The following is a 20,367-nucleotide window of genomic DNA, read 5'->3' on the forward strand; positions in this document are numbered from 1 at the left end:
GGTCGAGGCTGCGGTGACTGGGAGCATGCCACTGCACTCCAGTCTGACAGAGTGAAACTTCAACTCAAAAAAAAAAAAAAAATCACATGTAGGCTGAGCACAGTGGCTCAGCCTGTAATCCTAGCACTTTGAGAGGCTAAAGCGAGAGAATTGCCTGAGCCTGGGGGTTCAAGACCAGCCTCAGCAACTTGGTGAGACCTTGTCTCTACAATAAATCAGAAAAACTAGCCAGGCGTGGTGGTGTGCATCCGTAGTTTCAGATACTTGGAAGGCTGAGGTGAAAGAGTTGCCTGATATCAGCAGGTCAAGGCTGCGGTGGCCATGAGAATGCCACTGCACTCCAGCCTGGGAGACAAGAGTGAGACTCTAACTCAAAAAAAAAAATTGCACGTAGAAAATTTCTGGAAACAGAGCAAGCACTTACTACATAGCGGCTCTGACTACTCCTGTCATGAAAAGGGTACTTTGACCATAAAAAGTGCCTCTCTCACCTTCCTGAGTCTCGTCCCATGTGTGCTGCTCTTTTGAAGATATGTGTGTATCTGACGACTCTGCTGTTGCCCAGGCTGCCTCGATGCTGGGAAGTAGGAGTTCTCTTTACTCTGTGTCCTGCCATCTCCTTTTTTCCTCCCATGGGAGGCCATATATCATGCTGAGTTAGAACATTGGCCTTGGTAACAAATCTGTGTTCAAATGTCAGGTTTGCTTCATGTAAATTATGACCTTAAGGCCAGGCACAGTGGCTCACGCCTGTAATCCTAGCACTTTGGGAGGCGAAGGCAAGAGGATTGCGTGAGACCAGGGGTTCAAGACCAGCCTGGGCAACTTGGTGAGACCTCATTTCTACAATAAATAAATAAAATTAGCCAGGCATGGTGGTGCATGCCTGTGGTTCCAGCTACTTGGAAGGCTGAGGTGGAAAGATCTTTGGGCTCAGGCAATCCTCTCACCTCCATCTCCCAACATGCTGGGACTACAGGCATGAGCCACTGCACCTGGCTGATTACTTAATTTTTTATTTTTTTTGAGTCAGAGTCTCATTCTGTCACTCAGGCTGGAGTACAGTGATGCTCCTGGCCACAGCAGCCTTGACCTGCTGGGCTCAGGTGTTCCTTCCGCCTCAGCCTTTCAAGTAGCTGGAACTACAGGCATGCACCACCATGCCTGGCTAATTTTTTGATTTATCGTAGAGACAAACTCCCGCCAAGTTGCCCAGGCTGGTCTCAAACCTGTGGGCTCAGGCAATCCTCTCTCCTTGGCCTCCCAAAGTGCTGGGATTATAGGCGTGAATCACTTCACCCAGCCAGAATACTTAATTTTTAAAAGTTTTCTCCTTTATCAAGGAAGCCTGTCACTTAGGAGCCTCTGCTCTTTGCTATACCAAAATATGTATCATTTCCACATTATTGTCTCTTCTTTAGATCTGCGGAGTCTTGGAACACTCCCATTCTCCGTCCCTAAAGCTGACCCCGCTCCCAAGCACCCATCCTAACCTCCAAGCCTATCATCAAGGCAACACCCAGATCTCTCGAAAGAAACTTCTGCCTCTGCTCCAGGAAGCCCTGTCAGCCTATTTTGACTCCATGAAGATCCCTTCAGGACAGCCCGAGATAGTGGGTATGTCCAAGGAACAGGCGGACAAGGAATCGGACAGGGCAAGTAACTCCCTGATTTCTGGACTGAGCCAAGATGAAGAGGACCCTCCTCTGCCCCCCACGCCCATGAATAGCTTGGTGGATGAGTGCCCTCTGGACCAGGGGCTGCCTAAACTCTCTGCCGAGGCTGTCTTTGAGAAGTGCAGTCAGATCTCGCTGTCACAGTCTACCACTGCCTCCCTGTCAAAGAAGTGACCATGGGAAGGGGAGAGGGTAGTGGTTGAGGTTATTTTACTCACCTCAAATGCATGTTTTGAGATGTCTGGAGATTCAGCAATTCTGTCTTCATTGCTCCAGGATCTGGTATACAGTTCTCATAAAACTGGGAGGAAAAAGAAGTAGGAGAAAGCAGCTGCTTTAAGAATGGCTTTCTACCTTTCCCCTCAATCTCTACCAATCAGACACATTTTATTATTTAAATCTGCACTGACTTCTCTTAATTTCATTTGCCAGGGGCACGATGTGATACATCCACAATCCCAGCAGAGTGGGACAGAAAGAATGTAGACCCCAAAAGTGCCCTCAGTAAGGATCTTGGACAGAACCAGGATCTGCCATGGATCCACACATTTCGATTGTCTCCATGTGTTCACTTATCCACGTATTCCTTCAGGTATTTATCAAATACCTGCTTCAAGCTAGATGGAAAAGAGTGTGTGCTTTGGAAATGTGTTCCCATTTCAGCCCTCAGCAGATTTCCAGCTCTGTGACTCTTCTTTCTGCCCCCAGCAAGGTGATGGCATGTGATTCAGAGGTGGCTGAATTTCTTTTCTGGGCTTATGGTGACTGCTTCAGGTCTTGTTGGGGAGCAGATTGGAGGCCATTATCTTCCGTCCTGATCAGGTAGCCTGACTCGCCATTCCTCTGAATCTCTCTGTGCGAGAGCCACAGGAACCCTGAAGAGACCCCAAAGAACCCGGGTTCTCGAGAGTTGAGGAGGCACCAGGAGGGCAAAGCCACAAAGGCATCCTCCCGACGGACAGCAGAACTGGAATGAGGGCCCTGAGCCCGTCCCCTGCCTTAGCAGATCTATCCATTTCTTGTCCATCTCTTTCTCTTCTTGTTCATGTTCCGAGGAAGCATGGAGTTCTAATACTGCCATAAACGGTGTGTCTTTTGGCAAGACATTCACTACTCTAGGTCTGAGTTTCCCCACCTGTAAAACAGGGTTTGGACAAGATGTTCCCTGGTATCTTCTGTCATCTGCCTCTTGCTGCCATTCTTTCTTTCCTGTGCTTCTCTGTATTTTCTTCTGTTTTCCCTGGGAATGCTCAGGGTCACTGGATTGTCTGTATTTATGTGTGATTGTACCAAGGGACTCAGCCTCATGTAGCATGTAGAGGGGTGTGATTCATACTATAGTGACCCCGCAGAGAGCTCCTTCCCATTGACTTGTTCTGCATGTGTAGATTGTTCCTTTTTTCTTCAGCCCAGCCCGTTCCCCCTTTCCTGCCCCACAGTTCTATTCCACATAAGTTGCCAACAATTTCTCAGAACAGTGGGGTATGTGATGGTCTTGGCATGACATCTTCCATTATGAGGGGGAGAGTCTGACTTCTTTGAAGGTATGATATCTGTAGCCATTTGGAAGGGGAAAATAGTAGTGTGATCACTGAACCAAAGGAATTTATGTTTTGTAACTTGGGTACTTTATTTTGCATTTTGTTAAGGTATTAAATACTTTTTTCCTGTTTGTGGTCTTATTGCCCTTTTTTACAACTATAATTAGATCTTTCCCTTGGATCATTGTTTCAGCTGCCTAAGGATCCATCTCCTTTCTTCCTGCTATACTCAGTGTCTTCCTTCTGTCACCTCTTTTTGGGAATAAGGAGCATCAAGCTCCATCTCCCATCATCTTTAGCCTTTCCTTTAATCTGTTTATTCTCCCAGAACCCTCCTGAAAACATACTTCCATTTCCCCAGTTTTGCTTATTCTTGAAAAGTAGGCCCAAGAGGCTGGGCATGGTGGCTCACACCTGTAATCCCAGCACTTTGGAAGGCGAAGGCAAGAGGATTGCCTGAGTCCAGGAGTTTGAGACCAGCCTGGACAACTTGGTGAGGCCTCGTCTCTACAATAAATCAAATTAGCTGGGTGTGGTGGCATGCATTTGTAGTTCCAGCTACTTGGAAAGCTGAGGCGGAAGGATCCCTTCAGGCCAATAGGTTGAGGCTGCAGTGGCCATGAGCGTGTCACTGCACTCCAGCCTGGGTGACAGATCCAGCCTGGGTGACAGAGTGAGACTCTGACTCAAAAAAAAAAAAAGTAGGCTCAAGATAAGAGTCTCACAACCAAAATGGTTACTTTTTTGAGAAGGTTATAAGGAGTCTGGAAAGAACAAATCGCCTTCCTAGACTCACTCAAGACCAGCCACCCTAGGAAATGCACCCTCCTCCCTGAAGCCCGCCCTCTTACGGGAGGCAGAGTTTTTCTTTTGGGCAAGCTTGCTTCTTGGGAGAGGAGGTGGCAAAACCTGTTTGAAGATGTGGTTCCTGCCCTCGCCCTACCGCACCTCTTCTCTTGGAGGCGAGAGCAACACCAGCTGAGACAGGAAAAAGGTAAAGACGGGGGCTGGGACAGCCAGCTTCCCAGCAACTCCAAGTGTTTGAAGAAGGAGACAGGAGACGGGAAGACTTGGGAAGATGGGAACTACCCAAGAGGCAGAAAAAAAGACATTAGATCTTGGGTAAGTAAGATCTTGGCTCACTTGATGGGAGGCAGGGAGTGAATAGTCTTGAGGTCTCAAATCTCAAGGATTCCTTAAGGAGAAGAGACTATGAAATAAGTGATTTGCAGAGAAGGCATAGAGATGGCTTGAGGCAGGAAATGTCAGGATGGGATGAAGCTGGGAAATGGATTCCCTATTTGGTTGAAAAATCAAGGAAGTTTCTATATTTTGTATCTAATAAATCTGCCCATATTCTTTTTTGTTTTTGTTCTTGTTTTTTAATTAGGAAGGGTAGGTTTATTAAAAGAAAGATACATCGTGAAAGGTACAATGAGCAGAACAACAGCAAGAGTGTCTGCTGCCTCTGCCCGTCTGTGTTCTTTATGTCCTAACCCTCACCTTCCAGAATGGCAATCAGGAAAGCTGACCCAGAATGGAGTTGAGGTCCAGATTCTCCTTCGCAGCAAATCTCTTTCTCCTTGCCTTCTTCTCCACCTCCACCCTGCTATATTTTCCCCTAGCCACTCCCTGGCCTGGTGGAGGAAAGGCAGACCTGACAGGGTGCCATCTTCCCATACTCTGCCCAGCGATAGTTGGGTGTGTCTGTCTCGATTCCAGCCAATTGGAACGTGGGTCATTGCTCACCCCTACTTTGTAGGTGGAGCAACTGCTGTAAAGGTAAATCTGATTTGCTTTACATTCCATCTCTCTGCTTGCAAACCCAGCAGTAGGTCACCTGCTGCGAGCAAATGGGAAAAACATTTGCGGAGGAGGCCAAAGATCTTTACCTCTGCTCTATGCCGGAGTCACTGTTCTTCATTCCAAAGCCTCCTACCTAAACTTCGGTCCCCTTATCTTGTCTTCTGGGGTCTGTCTTAGGGTCAGGGAGAATGCAGAAGCAACAGAACTAGGAGCAGCCCTGAGACTTGGGGAACTGGAGCTGAAGGAGGAGTGGCAGGATGAAGAATTCCCCATGTGAGAGGGCGCGAGGGCAGCTGGGAGAAGGGAGGGATGGTCACACGGAGGGCAGGGATGGCGAACCAGGATTGGAGGAAAGAGGTGGGAAAACGCAAGCAGAGGTGATGGAATCATGGGCGGAGAGAGAAACTATCCGGGATGCCTGGCTTGATGCGTTTAGCGTAGACCTCTGTGACTTTCAATCTGCTCTCCTCTAGATTGCTTCCAGAGGAGGCTGGACCTTCTGAAGGCCCCGAGGGAGATTCACAGGCAGCCACAAGTAAAGTAGCAACCAGGCTCCAAAGTCCTCATTCTAGTCCAGTGAGGGGCTTTGTCTCCTCATCGCTTTGCAGTTTCGATTCCCCCTTTCCTCAGTGTCCTTGTGTCAGTCCTTCTGCGGAGTTCACCCCCTGTTACCACTTCCACATATAGGAATTCTAAAATCCTTCCCAACACGCTTCCCCCTTGGTTCTCTTCCCCGCCTCTCCTACCCCAGGTGCGCCTGGCACTTCAGCCCTGTGCAGTCAGCGCCCCATGCGGAAGCGTCTTTCTGCCCCCGAGTTGCGGCTGAGACTGACAGAGGGGCCTGGGGATCACGGAGCTTCTCCCACCCACTCTGCACCTTCCTCTCCTGATGGCAGTTCTGACCTGGAGGTAGACGAGTTGGAGACGCCATCAGACTCGGAGCAGCTGGACAGTGGACATGAATTTGAATGGGAAGGTGGGAAACACACCTGAGGATCCAGAGCTGGTAGGAGAGGCTAGTGTTGAAAGAACCTCAGGATGGATTTAATAGGACGGAAGTTGGCACTAATAGGGTGGGGGCCAACAGATGAGGCCAGCCACACTGATCTCCTAGGAAGGAAAAAGCAGGCCCATGTGAGAGTAGTCGTGCAGAAGGGGGAGGGTTCTCTTTTTTAAATTGTTTTATTTTATTTTTTATTCTGATTTATTGTAGAGATGAGGTCTAATCATGTTGCTCAGGCTCGTCTTGAACACCTGAGCTCAGGAAATCCTCTCATCTATCTCCCAAAGTAAGCCACTGCACCTGGACTTTTTTTTTTTTTTGAGTTGGAGTTTCACTCTGTCGCCCAGACTGGAGCCTCGACCTGCTGGGCTCCGGCGATCCTTCCTCCACAGCCTTCCGAGTAGCCGGAATTACAGGCGTGCGCTACCACGCCCGGCTGATTTTTTGATTTATTGTAGAGACGAGGTCTCGCTGCCCAAGCGGGTCTCGAACCCGCCGGCTCAAGCAATCCACTCACCTCAGTCTCCCAAAGGTACGGGATTACAGGCTGAGCCACCGAGCCCGGCTTTGGACTTTTTTTTTTGAGTCAGACTTCTCACTCTGTCTTCTAGGCTGGAGTGCTGTGGCACACTCATGGCCACTGTGACTTTTTTTTTTTTTTTTTGAGTTGAAGTCTCACTCTGTCGCTGAGACTGGAGTGCAGTGGCCGCTCCCAGTCACCGCAGCTTCGACCTGCTGGGCTCCGGCGATCCTTCCGCCTCAGCCTTCCAAGTAGCTGGAACTACAGGTGTGCACTACCACGCCTGGCTGATTTTTTGATTTATTGTAGAGATGAGGTCTCGCTGCCCAGGCAGGTCTCGAACCCATGGGCTGAGGCAATCCACTCACCTTGGCCTCCCAAAGTGCTGGGATTACAGGCTGAGCCACCGAGCCCGGCCTCACTGCAACTTTAACATGCTGGTCTCAGGCAATCCTTCCACCCTAGCCTTGCAAGTATCTGGAAGTACAGGCATGTACCACCATGCCCGGCTGATTTTTTGATTTATTATAGAGATGAGGTCTTGCCATGATGCCCAGGCTGGTCTCAGACCCCTGGGTTCAGGCAATCCTCTCAGCTTCACCTCTGAGAGCACTGGGATTATAGGCATGAGCCACTGTGCCTGGCTGGGTCCTCTGTTTATTTTTTTATTTTTTTTGTTTATTTTTCTTTTTTGAGTTGGAGTCTCACTCTTTTGCCCAGCCTGTAGTGCAGTGGCCACTCCCGGTCACCACAGCCTCGACCTGCTGGGCTCCGGTGATCCTTCCGCCTCAGCCTTCCAAGTAGCTGAAACTACAGGCACGCACTACCATGCCCAGCTAATTTTTTTAATTTACTGTAGAGATGAGGTCTCCCCAAGTTGTCCAGGCAGGTCTCAAACCCGCGGGCTCAGGCAATCCACTCACCTCAGCCTCCCAAAGGCGCGGGATTATAGGCTGAGCCACCGAACCCGGCTGGGTCCTCTGTTTATTAAGGAAAACTTTACTGCCGTCTGTTAGAAGCTGTCATTGAACTACAACTGGGGTTATAAAGATGAAAGAAAGGCCCTACCTTCAAGGAATTCCCTGTTGTTGTTTTTTTTAAAGATATGGGGTACAATTCAGGGTTAAGTATACAAATGTTCATTATGCAGTTACCCTTGTTGATGAGGTGAGCCTCCCCCACTTCCCTGGCAGTTTCCCACTACTGCCAATCCCAACCCCTACCTCCCCTGGAATTCCCTGTTTATATATACAGATGGTTGCCATGAACAGTTCTGATCTACATGTGTATAGGGTACAGTGTATACAGGAAGAAGGAAATGGTCAGTTCTGCTGGAGAGAGGTTAGGAAAGACTTCACAGAGGAGGTAATTCTGAGCTGACTGTCGAAAACTGAAGCTGATGAGTATCAGGGGGTTGGAGACGGGGCATTCCAGATGGAAGAAGCAACTTAAGCAGTAGCATGGTAGTCTGGGGACTTCAAAGTATGAAGCATGACTCTTTAAGTATGAAGGACTGGGAGGTGAAGAGAGAATGACAAAAGATAGTGCTGGGTAGCTGGCCACAGTGGCTCATACCTGTAATCCCAGCACTTTGTGGACCTTGTCTCCACAATAAGTCAAAAAATTAGCCGGGTATGGTGACTACTTGGAAGACTGAGGCGGAAGGATTGCCTGACCCCAGGAGGTCGAGGCTGCAGTGACTGAGAGTGTGCCACTGCAGCCTAGGCAACAGAGTGAGACTCTAAAACAAAACAAAACAAAAAATTAATGCCGGTCAAGTAGGCAAAGGTCAAATCCTGGAGGCCCTTGCTGTCCTGGGGAGTTTACGTTTTCTCCAGCAGGCAGTGGGGAGTCATGGGAGATTTTAATCAAGGGAATAACTTGATCACATTTTTTTTTTTGAGTTGGAGTCTTACTCTGTCGTCCTGAATGGAGTACAGTGGCATGCTCCCGGCCACTGCAGCCTCGACCTGCTGGGCTCCAGCGATCCTTCTGCCTCAGCCTTCCAAGTAGCTGAAACTACAGGCACGCACTACCATGCCCAGCTAATTTTTTTAATTTACTGTAGAGATGAGGTCTCCCCAAGTTGTCCAGGCAGGTCTCAAACCCGCGGGCTCAGGCAATCCACTCACCTCAGCCTCCCAAAGCACTGGGATTACAGGTTGAGCCACCAAGCCTGGCAACTTGATCAAATTTAATGACTCTGAAAAGACTGGAGACAACCTAAAAATCCGTCAGTAGACCGGGCGCAGTGGTTCATGCCTGTATTCCCAGCACTTTGGGAGGAGGAGGCAAGAGGATTGCCTGAGTCCATGGGTTTGAGACCAGTCTGGGCAACATGGGGAGACTTCATCTCTACAATAAATTTTAAAAATTAGTCAGAATCTGGAAGGCCGAGGCAGAAGGATCACCTGAGCCCAGCAGGTTGAGGCTATGGTGGCCATGAGCATACCACTGCACTGCAACCTGGGTGACAGAGTGAGACTCTGACTCAAAAAAAAATAAAAGAATATAACAGAGATAGACAGGAGATGATCCCAGGTCCAACTGATTTGAGAGATGACAAGAAAGAGTTTCAGGTGACAAGCAGTTTTCTCTCAGGCAGCTAGGCGGATTGGGGTTATTCATCAAGATTGGTAATATGAGGGAGAATCAGATGACAATGACTGAGTTCCATTTAGGATCTGGTGACTTGGTGACAGGGAGACACAAAGTACAGATGTTCACTCTAGGTATGTAGGGATATGAATCTGGAGTTCGAATGGAAGTCTGGTTAGAGAGACAAATGCGGGAGTCATCACCCTACTGGTGGTAACTGAAGACATGAGAAGAGGTGAGCTTACCTGGAGAAAGTCACGTAAAGGAGGAAATAGAGCCGGGCATGGTGACTCATGCCTGCAATATCAGCACTTTGGGAGGCCAACGTGGGAGGATTGCTTCAGCCCGGGAGTTCAAGACCAATCTAGACAACATAGTGAGACTTCATCTCTATAAAAATAAAAAATAAGCCAGACATGGTGGCTCACACCTGTGGCACTTTGGGAGGAGGAGGCGAGAGGATTGCCTGAGCCCAGGGCTCGAGACCAGCCTGGGAAACTTGGCGAGACCTCGACTCTATAATAAATTGGCCAGGTGTGGTGGTATGCACCTGTAGTTCCAACTACTTGGAAGGCTGAGGCGGAAGGATCGTCTGAGCCCAACAGGTCGAGGCTGCTGTGGCTGTGAGCAGTATGCCACTGCACTCCAACCTAGGCCACAGTGAGACTCCAACTAAAAAATAAACAAAAAATAAATTAGTCGTGTGTGAAGGCACACGCTACTTGGGAGGCCGAGATGGAAGAATTCCTGAGCCCAGGAGGTTGAGGCTACATTGAGCTGTGATTGTGCCACTGTACTCCAGCCTGGGTGACAGAGTGAGACCCCAACTCAAAAAAAGAGAAAAGAAAATAGAGAATCTTAAGAAACACTGACACTGGCAAGGACTTAATACAAGGTACCCCAAGGCCATTATCTAGTGAAAAGGTGAGGACAATGAGTCACAGGAGAAACCAACAAGAGATCGGGTTGGCTGGCCAGACTAGGGCTTAAGGAAGGGTCAAGGAAAAAATTGAGGAATGGGAGATTGGAGTACTAAACCCTAGGACTCTGGGGGAGTTGCAAGAAACTGAAGACAGGAAATGTGTCTTGTTGATCCTTCACCATCCCTCTCTTCAGATGAGCTGCCCCGGGCAGAGGGTCTGGGCGCCACTGAGGCTGCTGACAGGCTAGGCCGAGGCTGTATGTGGGATGTGGCTGGAGAAGATGGACATCGTTGGCGGGTGTTCCGAACAGGACCGTGGGAGCAGCGAGTGGACATGACTGTCATTGAGCCCTATAAGAAAGTGTTGTCTCATGGAGGTAATGGATAGTATAAGTGGAGGGGTAAAAACTTTGACTTCTTAAATAAAATTACTAAGCCAGGGACTCAGCTATTGATTGGGTTCAAAATCCTTCCTATAGGCTGGGCTTGGTGCCTCAGCCTGTAATCCCAATACTTTGGGAGGCCGAGGTGAGTGGATTGCCTGAGCCTTCGGGTTCGAGACCCATCTGGGCAACTTGGCGAGACCTCATCTCTACAATAAATCAAAAATTAGCCTGCGTGGTAGTGCGCGCCTGTAGTTCTGGCTACGTGGAAGGCTGAGGCCAAAGGATCGCCGGAGTCCAGCAGGTCGAGGCTATGGTGTTCAGGAGTGTGCCACTGCACTCCAGTCTGGGCAACAGAGTGAGACTCCAACTAAAAAAAATAAAATAAAATAAATCCTTCCTATAAAGGCCGGACATAGTAGCTCATGCCTATAATCCTAGCACTTTGAAAGATCAAGGTGGAGGAATCGCTTGAGCCTAGGAGTTTGAGACCAGCCTGGGCAACATAGCAAAACGATAGATATCTCTACAAAAAATTAAAAAATTAGCAAGTTGTGGTGGCACACACCTGTAGTCCCAGCTACTTGGGAGGCTGAGGCAAAAGGATCGCCTCGAGCCCTGGAGTTCACGGCTGCAGTGAGCCATGATTCGTTCCACTGCACTCCAGCTTGGGTGACAAAGTGAAACTACAACTCAAAAAACAAAACAAAACCTGGCAAAAGTCTTCCCATAACTCCAGAGACCCTCAACTTAAACAGGTGTACTGTCCATTAATACATATTTGTTGACTGAGTGAATTTTCCCCTTATCCTCCCCAGGTTACCATGGTGATGGCCTCAATGCTGTCATCCTCTTTGCTTCCTGTTACCTACCTAGAAGCAGCATCCCCAACTACTCCTACGTCATGGAACACTTGTTTAGGTGAGGTGGAGCCCTGAAAGGCTATAGGGAGGGTGTTAGGGAAAAATGAAAAAGAAACTTCCAAGATAAGGAGCTGACTGGAGAGACTACAGGAATGTCCCCCTCACTCCCTACAGCCCCTAGCTCGCACCTTCCTTGCAATTTCACCCCTCAGGTATATGGTGGGAACTCTGGAGCTGCTGGTGGCTGAAAACTACCTGCTTGTTCATTTGAGTGGAGGCACAAGCAGGGCCCAAGTCCCGCCTCTGAGCTGGATACGCCAGTGTTACCGCACTCTGGATCGGCGGTGAGAACTTGGGACAACAAGCCTGCAACTATCTCTTCTTTTTTTCTCTCCATTCTTTCTTCATCCATTTAGTCCCCTCCTCTTTGCTCTCTTCTTTGTCACTCTACAGCACTTTCCAAGTGTTTTCTGTCTTCTGCCCTCTCTCTCTCTTTTTTTTTTTTTGAGTTGGAGTCTTACTCTGTCGCCCAGACTGAAGTGCCGTGGCCGCTCCCGGCCACCGCAGCCTCGACCTGCTGGGCTCCAGCGATCCTTCCGCCTCAGCCTTCCAAGTAGCCGGAACTACAGATGTGCGCTACCACGCCAGGCTGATTTTTTGATTTATTGTAGAGATGAGGTCTCGCCTGCCCAGGTGGGTCTCGAACCCGCAGGCTCAGGCAATCCACTCACCTCAGTCTCCCAAGTGCGGGATTACAAGCTGAGCCACCGAGCCCGGCTTCTATTTTTTTTTTTTTTGTAGTTGGAGTCTCACTTTGTTGCCCAGGCTGGAGTGCAATGGCACGCTCATGGCCACCCCAGCGTCGACCTGCTGGACTCCGGTGATCCTTCCATCTCAGCCTTCCAAGTAGCCAGAACTACAGGTGCACTACCACACCCGGCTAATTTTTTTTTTTTTTTTTGAATTGGAGTCTCGCTCTGTCGCCCAGACTAAAGTGCAGTGGCCCCTCCCGGCCACCGCAGCCTCGACCTGCTGGGCTCCGGCGATCCTTCCGCTTCAGCCTTCCGAGTAGCTGGAACTACAGGCGTGCACTACCACTCCCAGCTAATTTTTGGTTTATTGTAGAGATGAGGTCTCGCCAAGTTGCCCAGGTGGGTCTCGAACTCACGGGCTCAGGCGGTCCACTCACCTCAGTCTCCCAAGCATGGGATTACAGGCTGAGCCACCGAGCCTGTCTAATTTTTATTTATTGTAGAGATGAGGTATCACCAAGTTGCCCAGGCTGGTCTCGAACCTGTGGGCTCAAACAATCCACTCGCCTCAGCCTCCCAAAGTGCTGGGATTGCAGGCTGAGCCACTGAGCCCGGCCTCTGCCCTCTCTTGGAGTCAGGGAAATCTAGTTTCTTTTTTTGTGTATGAGAAAGCAGGATTTATTGAGAAGACAGAAAAGCTCCCACAGGGGTAGGGAACCCAAGAGGGTTGCCCTAGTTTCATTTTTAAAAATATTTATTTATTTTTGAGTCAGTCTTGCTCTGTCACCCAGGCTGGAGTGTAGTGGCATGCTCATGGTCACTACAGCCTCGACCTGCTGGGCTCAGGTGATCCTTCTGCCTCAGCTTTCCAAGTAGCTAGAACTATAGGCATGTGCTACCATGCCTGGCTTATTTATTTATTTATTTATTTGGGTTGGAGTCTCACTCTGTCACTCAGACTGGAGTGCACTCAGCCTTCCAAGTAGCTTGAACTACAGGCGTGCGCTACCACACCCGGCTAATTTTTTGATTTATTGTAGAGATGAGGTCTCGCCAAGTTGCCCAGGCAGGTCTCGAACCCCCGGGGCTCAGGCAATCCACTCACCTCAGCCTCCCAAAGCGCTGGGATTACAGGCTGAGCCACCAAGCCCGGCTAATTTTTTTATTTATTGTTACCCAGGCTGGTCTCGAACCCCTGGGCTCAGGCAATCATCTCGCCTCCTCCTCCCAAAGTGCTGGAATGACAAGCGTGAGCCACCGTGACCAGCTAGAAAAATCTAGTTTCAAATCTTGCCGCTATCATTTACTAGTGTATGCTTTGGGACAAGTTGCCTAAACTTTTCTGGGCCTCAGCTTCTTTATCTGTAAAATGTCTGTGATAATACCTTTGCCACTGGATATTTGTGAAAATCAAGCAAATCACGAGGCATATTGGTTGGCTCATGGAAGGCATATTTCCTTTTCTCCCATCTAGCCATTTATTTTCCCTTCCCCATCTCCACTGTCATCTTCTCTGCCTGCATCCCTGACCTATGTGACTTTTTTCCTTTTGGGTTTCTTCCCCTCCCCCCATCTTTCTTTGCTCACTTTTCTTTCTTCTCATCCCTTTTCCTTTTTTCTTCCATGCTGGTTTGTGTCCACCTGGACTTTTATAAAATAGTCCTGGCCATGGAGAGATGGAAAAGTATGCAAGAGGAACTTGCACAAGGATAGGGTGCAGGAGGGGAGAGACCAGGCTGGGGGCTTCTGAAAGGCGAGTTTTTTTAAATGAGGACTGAGCCGGGCTTGGTGGCTCAGCCTGTAATCCCACGCCTTTGGGAGGCTGAGGTGAGTGGATTGCCTGAGCCCGCGGGTTCGAGACCCGCCTGGGCGGCGAGACCTCATCTCTACAATAAATCAGAAAAATTAGCTGGGTGTGGTAGCGCACGCCTGTAATTCCGGCTCCTTGGAAGGCTGAGGCGGAAGGATCACCAGAGCCCAGCAGGTCGAGGCTGCGGTGGCCGGGATCGGCCACCGCACTCTAGTCTGGGTGACAGAGTGAGACTCCAACTCAAAAAATAAAAAAATAATAAATAAATAAATAAAAATAAAATGAGGACCGGACTGTGGGGGCTAAATAAGATGGGCAGAGCTGAGATTACGGCTAAAGAATGGAGACTGGACCCAACTGCCAGAGAAATCTAGAAATCAGAGAAGTAAAGGAAGTTACAGTAAAGAAGACAGCTCCACCTGGTCTTCAAGCATGAAGGTGGAAATAAGATGATTTCATATTCTTCAGGCTCCGGAAAAACCTGCGAGCCCTGGTGGTTGTCCACGCTACGTGGTATGTGAAGGCGTTTCTGGCACTGCTTCGGCCCTTCATCAGGTACTAGGTCTGGGGTCAAGGACCCCCTAGTCCCTTTCCCCTCATTTTCAAAATCAAGATTAAGCTCTTGCCCCACCCTGCTTCTTTCTAGTCTTAACATTCCTACTTGCTACACTTCCCTTCATAAGGGTCTCTGGGAACCCTCCTCCTTGTACAAAACACACTTGCTTTATGCTCTCTTTTCAGTTCCAAATTCACACGGAAGATCCGTTTTCTGGACAGCCTTGGGGAACTGGCCCAGCTCATTTCCCTGGATCAGGTCCACATCCCTGAAGCTGTCAGACAGTGAGTCTTGTGCTTAAGGTTAAAGGTTTGGGGTGGAATGTGTAAACCCAGTCCCACTTTCTTAAAGCCTCAGGGAATAGACAAAGGAACTCAAAGATAGAGGTCCTAGCCAGGCATGGTGGCTCAAGCCTGTAATCCCAGCACTTTGGGAGGCAGAGATGAGAGGGTTGCCTGAGTCCAGGGGTTCAAGACTAGCCTGGGCAACTTGGCGAGACCTTGTCTTTACAATAAATCAAAAAAATTAAGGCTGAGTGCAGTGGCTCATGCCTATAATCCCAGCAATTTGGGAGGCTAAGGTGAGAAGATTGCCCGAGCCCATAGGTTCGAGATCAGCCTGGGCAACTTGGCGAGACATCTCTACAACAAGTCAAAAAATTAGCAGGGTGTGGTGGCGCATGCCTGTAGTTCCAGCTACTTTTAAGGCTGAGATGGAAAGATCACCTGAACCCAGCAGGTTAAGACTATGATGGCCATGAGCGTACCACTGCCCTCCAGCCTGGGTAACAACTCAAAAAAAAAAAAAAAATTAGCCAGGCATGGAGGTGTCCCCCTGTAGCTCCAGCTACTTGAAAGGCTGAGGTGGAAGGATTTCCAGAGCCCAGGATGAGACTGTGGTGACCTTGAGTGTGCCACTGCCTTCCAGCTTGGGTGACAGAGTTGAGACTCTGACTTAAAAAAAAAAAATTTAAAAAGATAGAGGCCCTCCCCTGCTTTCAGATGCTTCAGTGTATCTGGGAAAACTCCACACACCCAGAGAAGAAGTTAAGGACACTACAGCATCCTACAAGGACAAATGAAAAAAACTATACATGTAAGTGTGGAGGCAGCAAGGAATGAAGGAGTAATCACAGCACAGGAGTTACAGGAGATTCAGACCGGCCCTGGAAACTAGGAAGAGCTATGTCGGCAGTGAATAGGAGATTCTATCCAGTGGGGAGAGGGTGTCAGGGTAGAGATGCTAACTGATGACTCAGGTACCCCATCTGCTAGCTCTTCCAGTTCATCTGACTTCTCTCCCCAAAGTAGTAAGGAAAACCCAAGGCCTGCCGGGAACCACTTCTCTCCTCCCCACCTCTCTCCTAGGCTGGACCGGGATCTTCATGGCTCAGGAGGGACCTAGCACAGGACTGGATAAAGGGCCTTAGAACCCAGCAGAGAGTGACCTGCCTACAAACTCATTCCTCAGGCCTCTGACTGTTTTATACCTCATCTTGCCCCCAACCTCCTCGACCCCGGTCTCCACTTCTCAGTGGGATGCCATCCCTTCCATGACCCTGCCTCCAGCAGGGCTTTGAGGTTGGGAACGTGGTCTGCTGGGTGACTTTCATTGCAGCGGTGGGAGTGAAAGGCTGTGTGGTAGCATTCCGCAGGGGAAGCGCAGAGCTCTGGGTGTGAATCCCGCTTTAAGGGTGGAACCTTGGGCAAATAGCGCCGCCTCTTGGGGGTCTTCCCCCTCTGGAAGTGGGGGGCTGGGATCCTTCCCACCTTGGGCGGGGCGGGCCCATCTGACCACAGCCAGCCTGCCTGCTGGGCACCAGGGACGCTGCAGCCCCCTGGATGCTGCAGAACTGCGGTGTGCCCTCTTCCGGGTGGAGTGTGTCACCTGCGAGCCTGGGAAGGCGTGCTTGCGAGCCTGTGCCTGTGCCCTCTGGCAAACTCCAATCTGTAGCGGCTAATAAACTGCAATGAGAGATTTAAGCTCTGCGATTCCGCCTCCCCGGCGCCTTACATCACCATCCGCCTTTCGGTTCCGGCCCGGGTTCTCGCAGAGGCTCCTCGGGTCTTCGGCTCAGGCCTGGGGCGGCGGGAGCGGCGCGTGGGGGCGGGGAGCGTCCGCGCGCGGCGGGCCTCGCGCCCAGCCCCGCGGCCTCCGTTCAAACGAGCCGGTGGGCCAGAGCGGAAGGGAGGGCGTGAAGGTAGGAGGCCGGGCCTCCCTCACTGCCGCCCTCGCAGCCCCGAGCGCCCAGCCCCATGGTCCCCGCCGCCGGCGCGCTGCTCTGGGCCCTGCTGCTGAGTCTGGGGCCCCGGGCGGCGGCGGGGGCCCGAGGCCAGACGCAGGCTCCCACGGGGATGCAGCGGCTCAGTTCCCGCTTCGGGGGCCCCACGACCGGCAGCTACCGGCGCAGCGGCCGCACCGGTCTTCCCCGGGAGACCAGGATCGTCGTGGAGGACGAGAATGACGCCATGGCCGACGCCGACCGCCTGGCCCGCCCCGCGGCCGCCGAGCTCCTGGCCTACACCTTGGTCACCGGCCGGGCGTCTGTGAGCAGCGAGGAGGACGGGTCTCTGGAAGAGGGCGTTGTGATTGAGGCCGGAAGGAGTCACGCCAGGGTGGCGACCCCCACTGCGGCGGGCAGTTTCGGCTCCAGGTTCACAGCCAACAGCCAGGAGCCCGCAGTCAGGCTGACCTCTGACCTGCTGCGCTCCACCTCCAGGTCCACCCGGGACCTGCCGGGCTCCGAGGCGAGCCTGAGCCAGTGGTCGACGGCTGGGGCCGCGCCAAGCTCGGGGCCGTCCTCCTCCCCCACGGCCATGCCGCCTCCCGAGGATCTGCGGCTGGTGCTGCTGCCCTGGGGCCCGTGGCACTGCCACTGCAAGTCGGGCACCATGAGCCGGAGCCGGTCTGGGCGGCTGCAGGGCCTCTCCGGGCGCCTTCGGGTGGGCGCGCTGAGCCAGCTCCGCAGGGAGCACCGGCCCTGCACCTACCACCAGTGTCCCTGCGACCGGCTTCGGGAAGAGTGCCCCCTGGACTCGGGCCTCTGTCCTGACACCAACTGCGCCTCTCAGACCTCGGCCACCACCAGTCCCACCACCACCCCCTTCCCCAGCATCCACCTCAGACGCAGACCCAGTCTGCCGCCCCCAATCCCCAGCCCAGCCCTGGATTTTTGGCAAAAGGTCCGGATTGGCCTGGAGGATATTTGGAATAGCCTCTCTTCAGTGTTCACTGAGATGCAACCAGTAAGTGTTTGGTGATGAGCCAGGGTCTTTGTTGAAGGATCTGAAAAGTCCTGATATCCAAAAGATCCTGTTGCTAAGCCAGCCAGTGTGCTGGCATGAACTACTGACCTACCTAGTAACTGATTCATAATAAGCGTTGGTTAGTTACATCGTTAGCTGTTGATTCCACCTATTATTTCTTTTTTTCTTTTCCTTAGAGATGAGGTCTTACCATGTTGCCCAGGTTGGTCTCAAACCCATGGCTCAGGCAATCCACTCACCCCCACCTCCCAAAGTGCTGGGATTACAGGCGTAAGCCACGACACCCAGCCCACCTGTTATTTCTTGAGCAACTACTGGTTATCAGGCAACACATCTTAAGGTCATTAGATGATTATTGACTGAATAGTTTTGCTTGTTTTTGAATATATAAAGACAGGATCTCGATATGTTGTCCAGGCTGGTGTCAAAGTCATGGGCTTAAGTGGTCCTCCTGCCTCAGCCTCCCAAAGGGCTGAAATTACAGGCATGAGCCACCATGACTGGCCTGATCAAATAGTTAAGATTATAAATACATAAAGACTTCTTGGGCCAGATATGGTGGCTCACACCTGTTATCCCAGCACTTGGTAATCCCAGAGGTGGGAGGATTGCTTAAGTTTGAGACCAGCCTGGGTAACGTAGAGAGATACTGTCTCTACAAAAAATAAAAAAATTATTAGCCACCAGGTGTGGTGGCTCATGCTTGTAGTCCCAGCTACTCGGGAGGCTGACGCAGGAGAATCACTTGAGCCCAGGAACTGGAGGCTATGGTGAGCTGTGATTGTGCCACTGCACTCCAGCCTGATCAACAGAATGAGACCCTGACTCAAAAGTCTTTTTTTTTTTTTAAGTGAGAAAGCAGGCTTTATTGAGAGGACAGAAAAGCTCCCACAGTGGAGGGGACCCAAAGGGGTTGCCCAAAAAGACTTGTTGATGCACAGATAAGTAATCTGAGGATACTGATCAATTAATAGTTTTGACCTCATTGATGCAGGTTCACAGTAACATCAGCCAATATTTGAGGTCTTATTATGTGCCCCATGAGCAGATCAATCTGGCTCATGCCTGAACCAATCCTCACAACCCTATGAGGTATTATTATCCCCACTTTACAGATGAAGAGCCAGGAAGAGACAGAGCCACAAGTGAAATTTAAACCGGGTTTGACCTGGGCACGGTGTCTCACACCTGTAATCCCACCACTTTGGGAGGCTAAGGCGAGAGGATTGCCTGAACCCAGGGGTTCGAGACTATCCTGGGCAACTTGGTGAGGACTCATCTCTACAATAAATTTAAAAATTAGACGGGTGTTTTGACATGCACCTGTAGTTCCGGCTACTTGGAAGGCTGAGATGGATGGCCTGAGCCCGGCAGGCTGAGGCAGCAGTAGCCATGAGCATGCCACTGCACTCCAGTCTGGGCAACAGAGTGAGACCTCCAACTCAAATAAATAAACAGACTGGGTTTGACACCAGTGCCCATCCTCGTAAGCACCACCATCTGGGAGAACTGTCCTGGGATCCTTCCCAGCCACACAGTCCTTTGCGTTAGCAAGCTTCGCCAAAGGTTCTGGTGGACCCAATGAGGTAGTCTCAACTGACAGGGATGGCAGGACCTTTGGGGAGGCGGGGAAGGGTATACTCGGTTGTGTTGCTGGTTTCTGTTTTTGTCTTTCTCTTTGTGTGTCCAGTACCATTAATGAATAGAAAAAAAGCAAAAATGGGAGGGGGGTGGGATAAGGGCTTGTGAGAGATAAAGTGAGAAAGGGAAATGAATATAGATGTGGTTGTAACTTACCCTCTTTCTTTTTTTCCTTATCCAGATAGACAGAAACCAGAGGTAATGGCCACTTCATTCGCAAGAGGGGGTGTCAGCATCTCAGTCTCTCCTTTTCTTTCCTAGCACCCACTAGATATTTTTAGTACGGAAAAACAAAACTGGAAAATATGTTGTTTGGTCTTGTGTGTGTGTTTTTTTTTTTTTTACAAAAGTAGCTGAGGGAGGAGAGACCATAAATCTCTTCACCCCTAGAACTGAACTTCTTAGCTAGCAGACTCTGGTAGCTTCCTCTTGTCCGTCCCCAGGATAAAATGTTAATGTTGCTCATTGTCCTCATTTCCAACACTATTTTTTTTTTTTTTTTTTTTTTGAGCCGGAGTCTCACTCTCACCCAGGCTGGAGTGCAGTGGCACACTCATGGCCACTGTGGCCTCGACCTCCTGGGCTCAGGCAATCCTTCTGCTTCAGTCTTCCAAGTAGTTGGAGTTACAGGGGCACACCACCAAGCCTGGCTCATTTTTTGATGTACTGTAGAGACAAGGCCTTGAACCCCTGGGCTCAAGCAATCCTCTCGCCTCTGCCTCCCAAAGTGCTGGGATTACAGGTGTGAGCCACCACATCCAACCTTTTATACAAACTTTTATTTTATTTATTTATTATTATTTTTTGAGTTGGAATCTCACTCTGTCACCCAGGCTGGAGTGCAGTGGCACGCTCCCAGCCACCGCAGCCTTGACCTGCTGGCCTCTGGCGATCCTTCCGCCTCAGCCTTCCAAGTAGCTGGAACTACAGGCGTGTGTCATCATGCCCAGCTAATTTTTTGATTTATTGTAGAGATGAGGTCTCACCAAGTTGCCCAGGTGGGTCTGGAACCTGCGAGCTCAGGCAGTCC

The 20,367-nt window shown here is 50.5% G+C and overlaps 3 protein-coding genes across 7 annotated transcripts in view; all 3 read left to right on the plus strand.

Annotated features, from left to right (window-relative positions):
* PRUNE1 (prune exopolyphosphatase 1) overlaps positions 1-3,348 on the plus strand; it is a 29,900-nt gene extending 26,552 nt beyond the window's left edge. For 4 of the 5 annotated variants that reach the window (XM_008048495.2, XM_021707746.1, XM_021707748.1 and 1 more), the window contains one exon: positions 1,422-3,348. In XM_008048495.2, the coding sequence (XP_008046686.1) occupies positions 1,422-1,850 (429 nt within the window). In that variant the 3' untranslated portion in view covers positions 1,851-3,348. The remainder of the gene's footprint in view (positions 1-1,421) is intronic. The other variant, XM_021707745.1, reaches the window with a different exon arrangement.
* A 765-nt stretch (positions 3,349-4,113) lies between these two features.
* BNIPL (BCL2 interacting protein like) lies at positions 4,114-16,412 on the plus strand. Its single transcript, XM_008048497.2, has 10 exons — positions 4,114-4,339; positions 5,201-5,296; positions 5,497-5,558; positions 5,775-5,999; positions 10,261-10,443; positions 11,268-11,370; positions 11,525-11,656; positions 14,343-14,429; positions 14,616-14,714; positions 15,798-16,412. The coding sequence occupies exons 1-10, from the start codon at positions 4,296-4,298 to the stop codon at positions 15,832-15,834; spliced, it is 1,068 nt and encodes a 355-aa protein (XP_008046688.1). The 5' UTR covers positions 4,114-4,295; the 3' UTR covers positions 15,835-16,412.
* A 273-nt stretch (positions 16,413-16,685) lies between these two features.
* CUNH1orf56 (chromosome unknown C1orf56 homolog) lies at positions 16,686-19,641 on the plus strand. The gene is made up of 2 exons (XM_008048498.1): positions 16,686-17,675; positions 19,519-19,641. The coding sequence occupies exons 1-2, from the start codon at positions 16,686-16,688 to the stop codon at positions 19,537-19,539; spliced, it is 1,011 nt and encodes a 336-aa protein (XP_008046689.1). The 3' UTR covers positions 19,540-19,641.
* Positions 19,642-20,367: the final 726 nt, after the last annotated feature.

The sequence above is a fragment of the Carlito syrichta genome, unplaced genomic scaffold, assembly GCF_000164805.1.
Source record: "Carlito syrichta isolate Samal-C Ts95f unplaced genomic scaffold, Tarsius_syrichta-2.0.1 Scaffold123693, whole genome shotgun sequence".
Classification (NCBI taxonomy): Eukaryota; Metazoa; Chordata; class Mammalia; order Primates; family Tarsiidae; genus Carlito; species Carlito syrichta.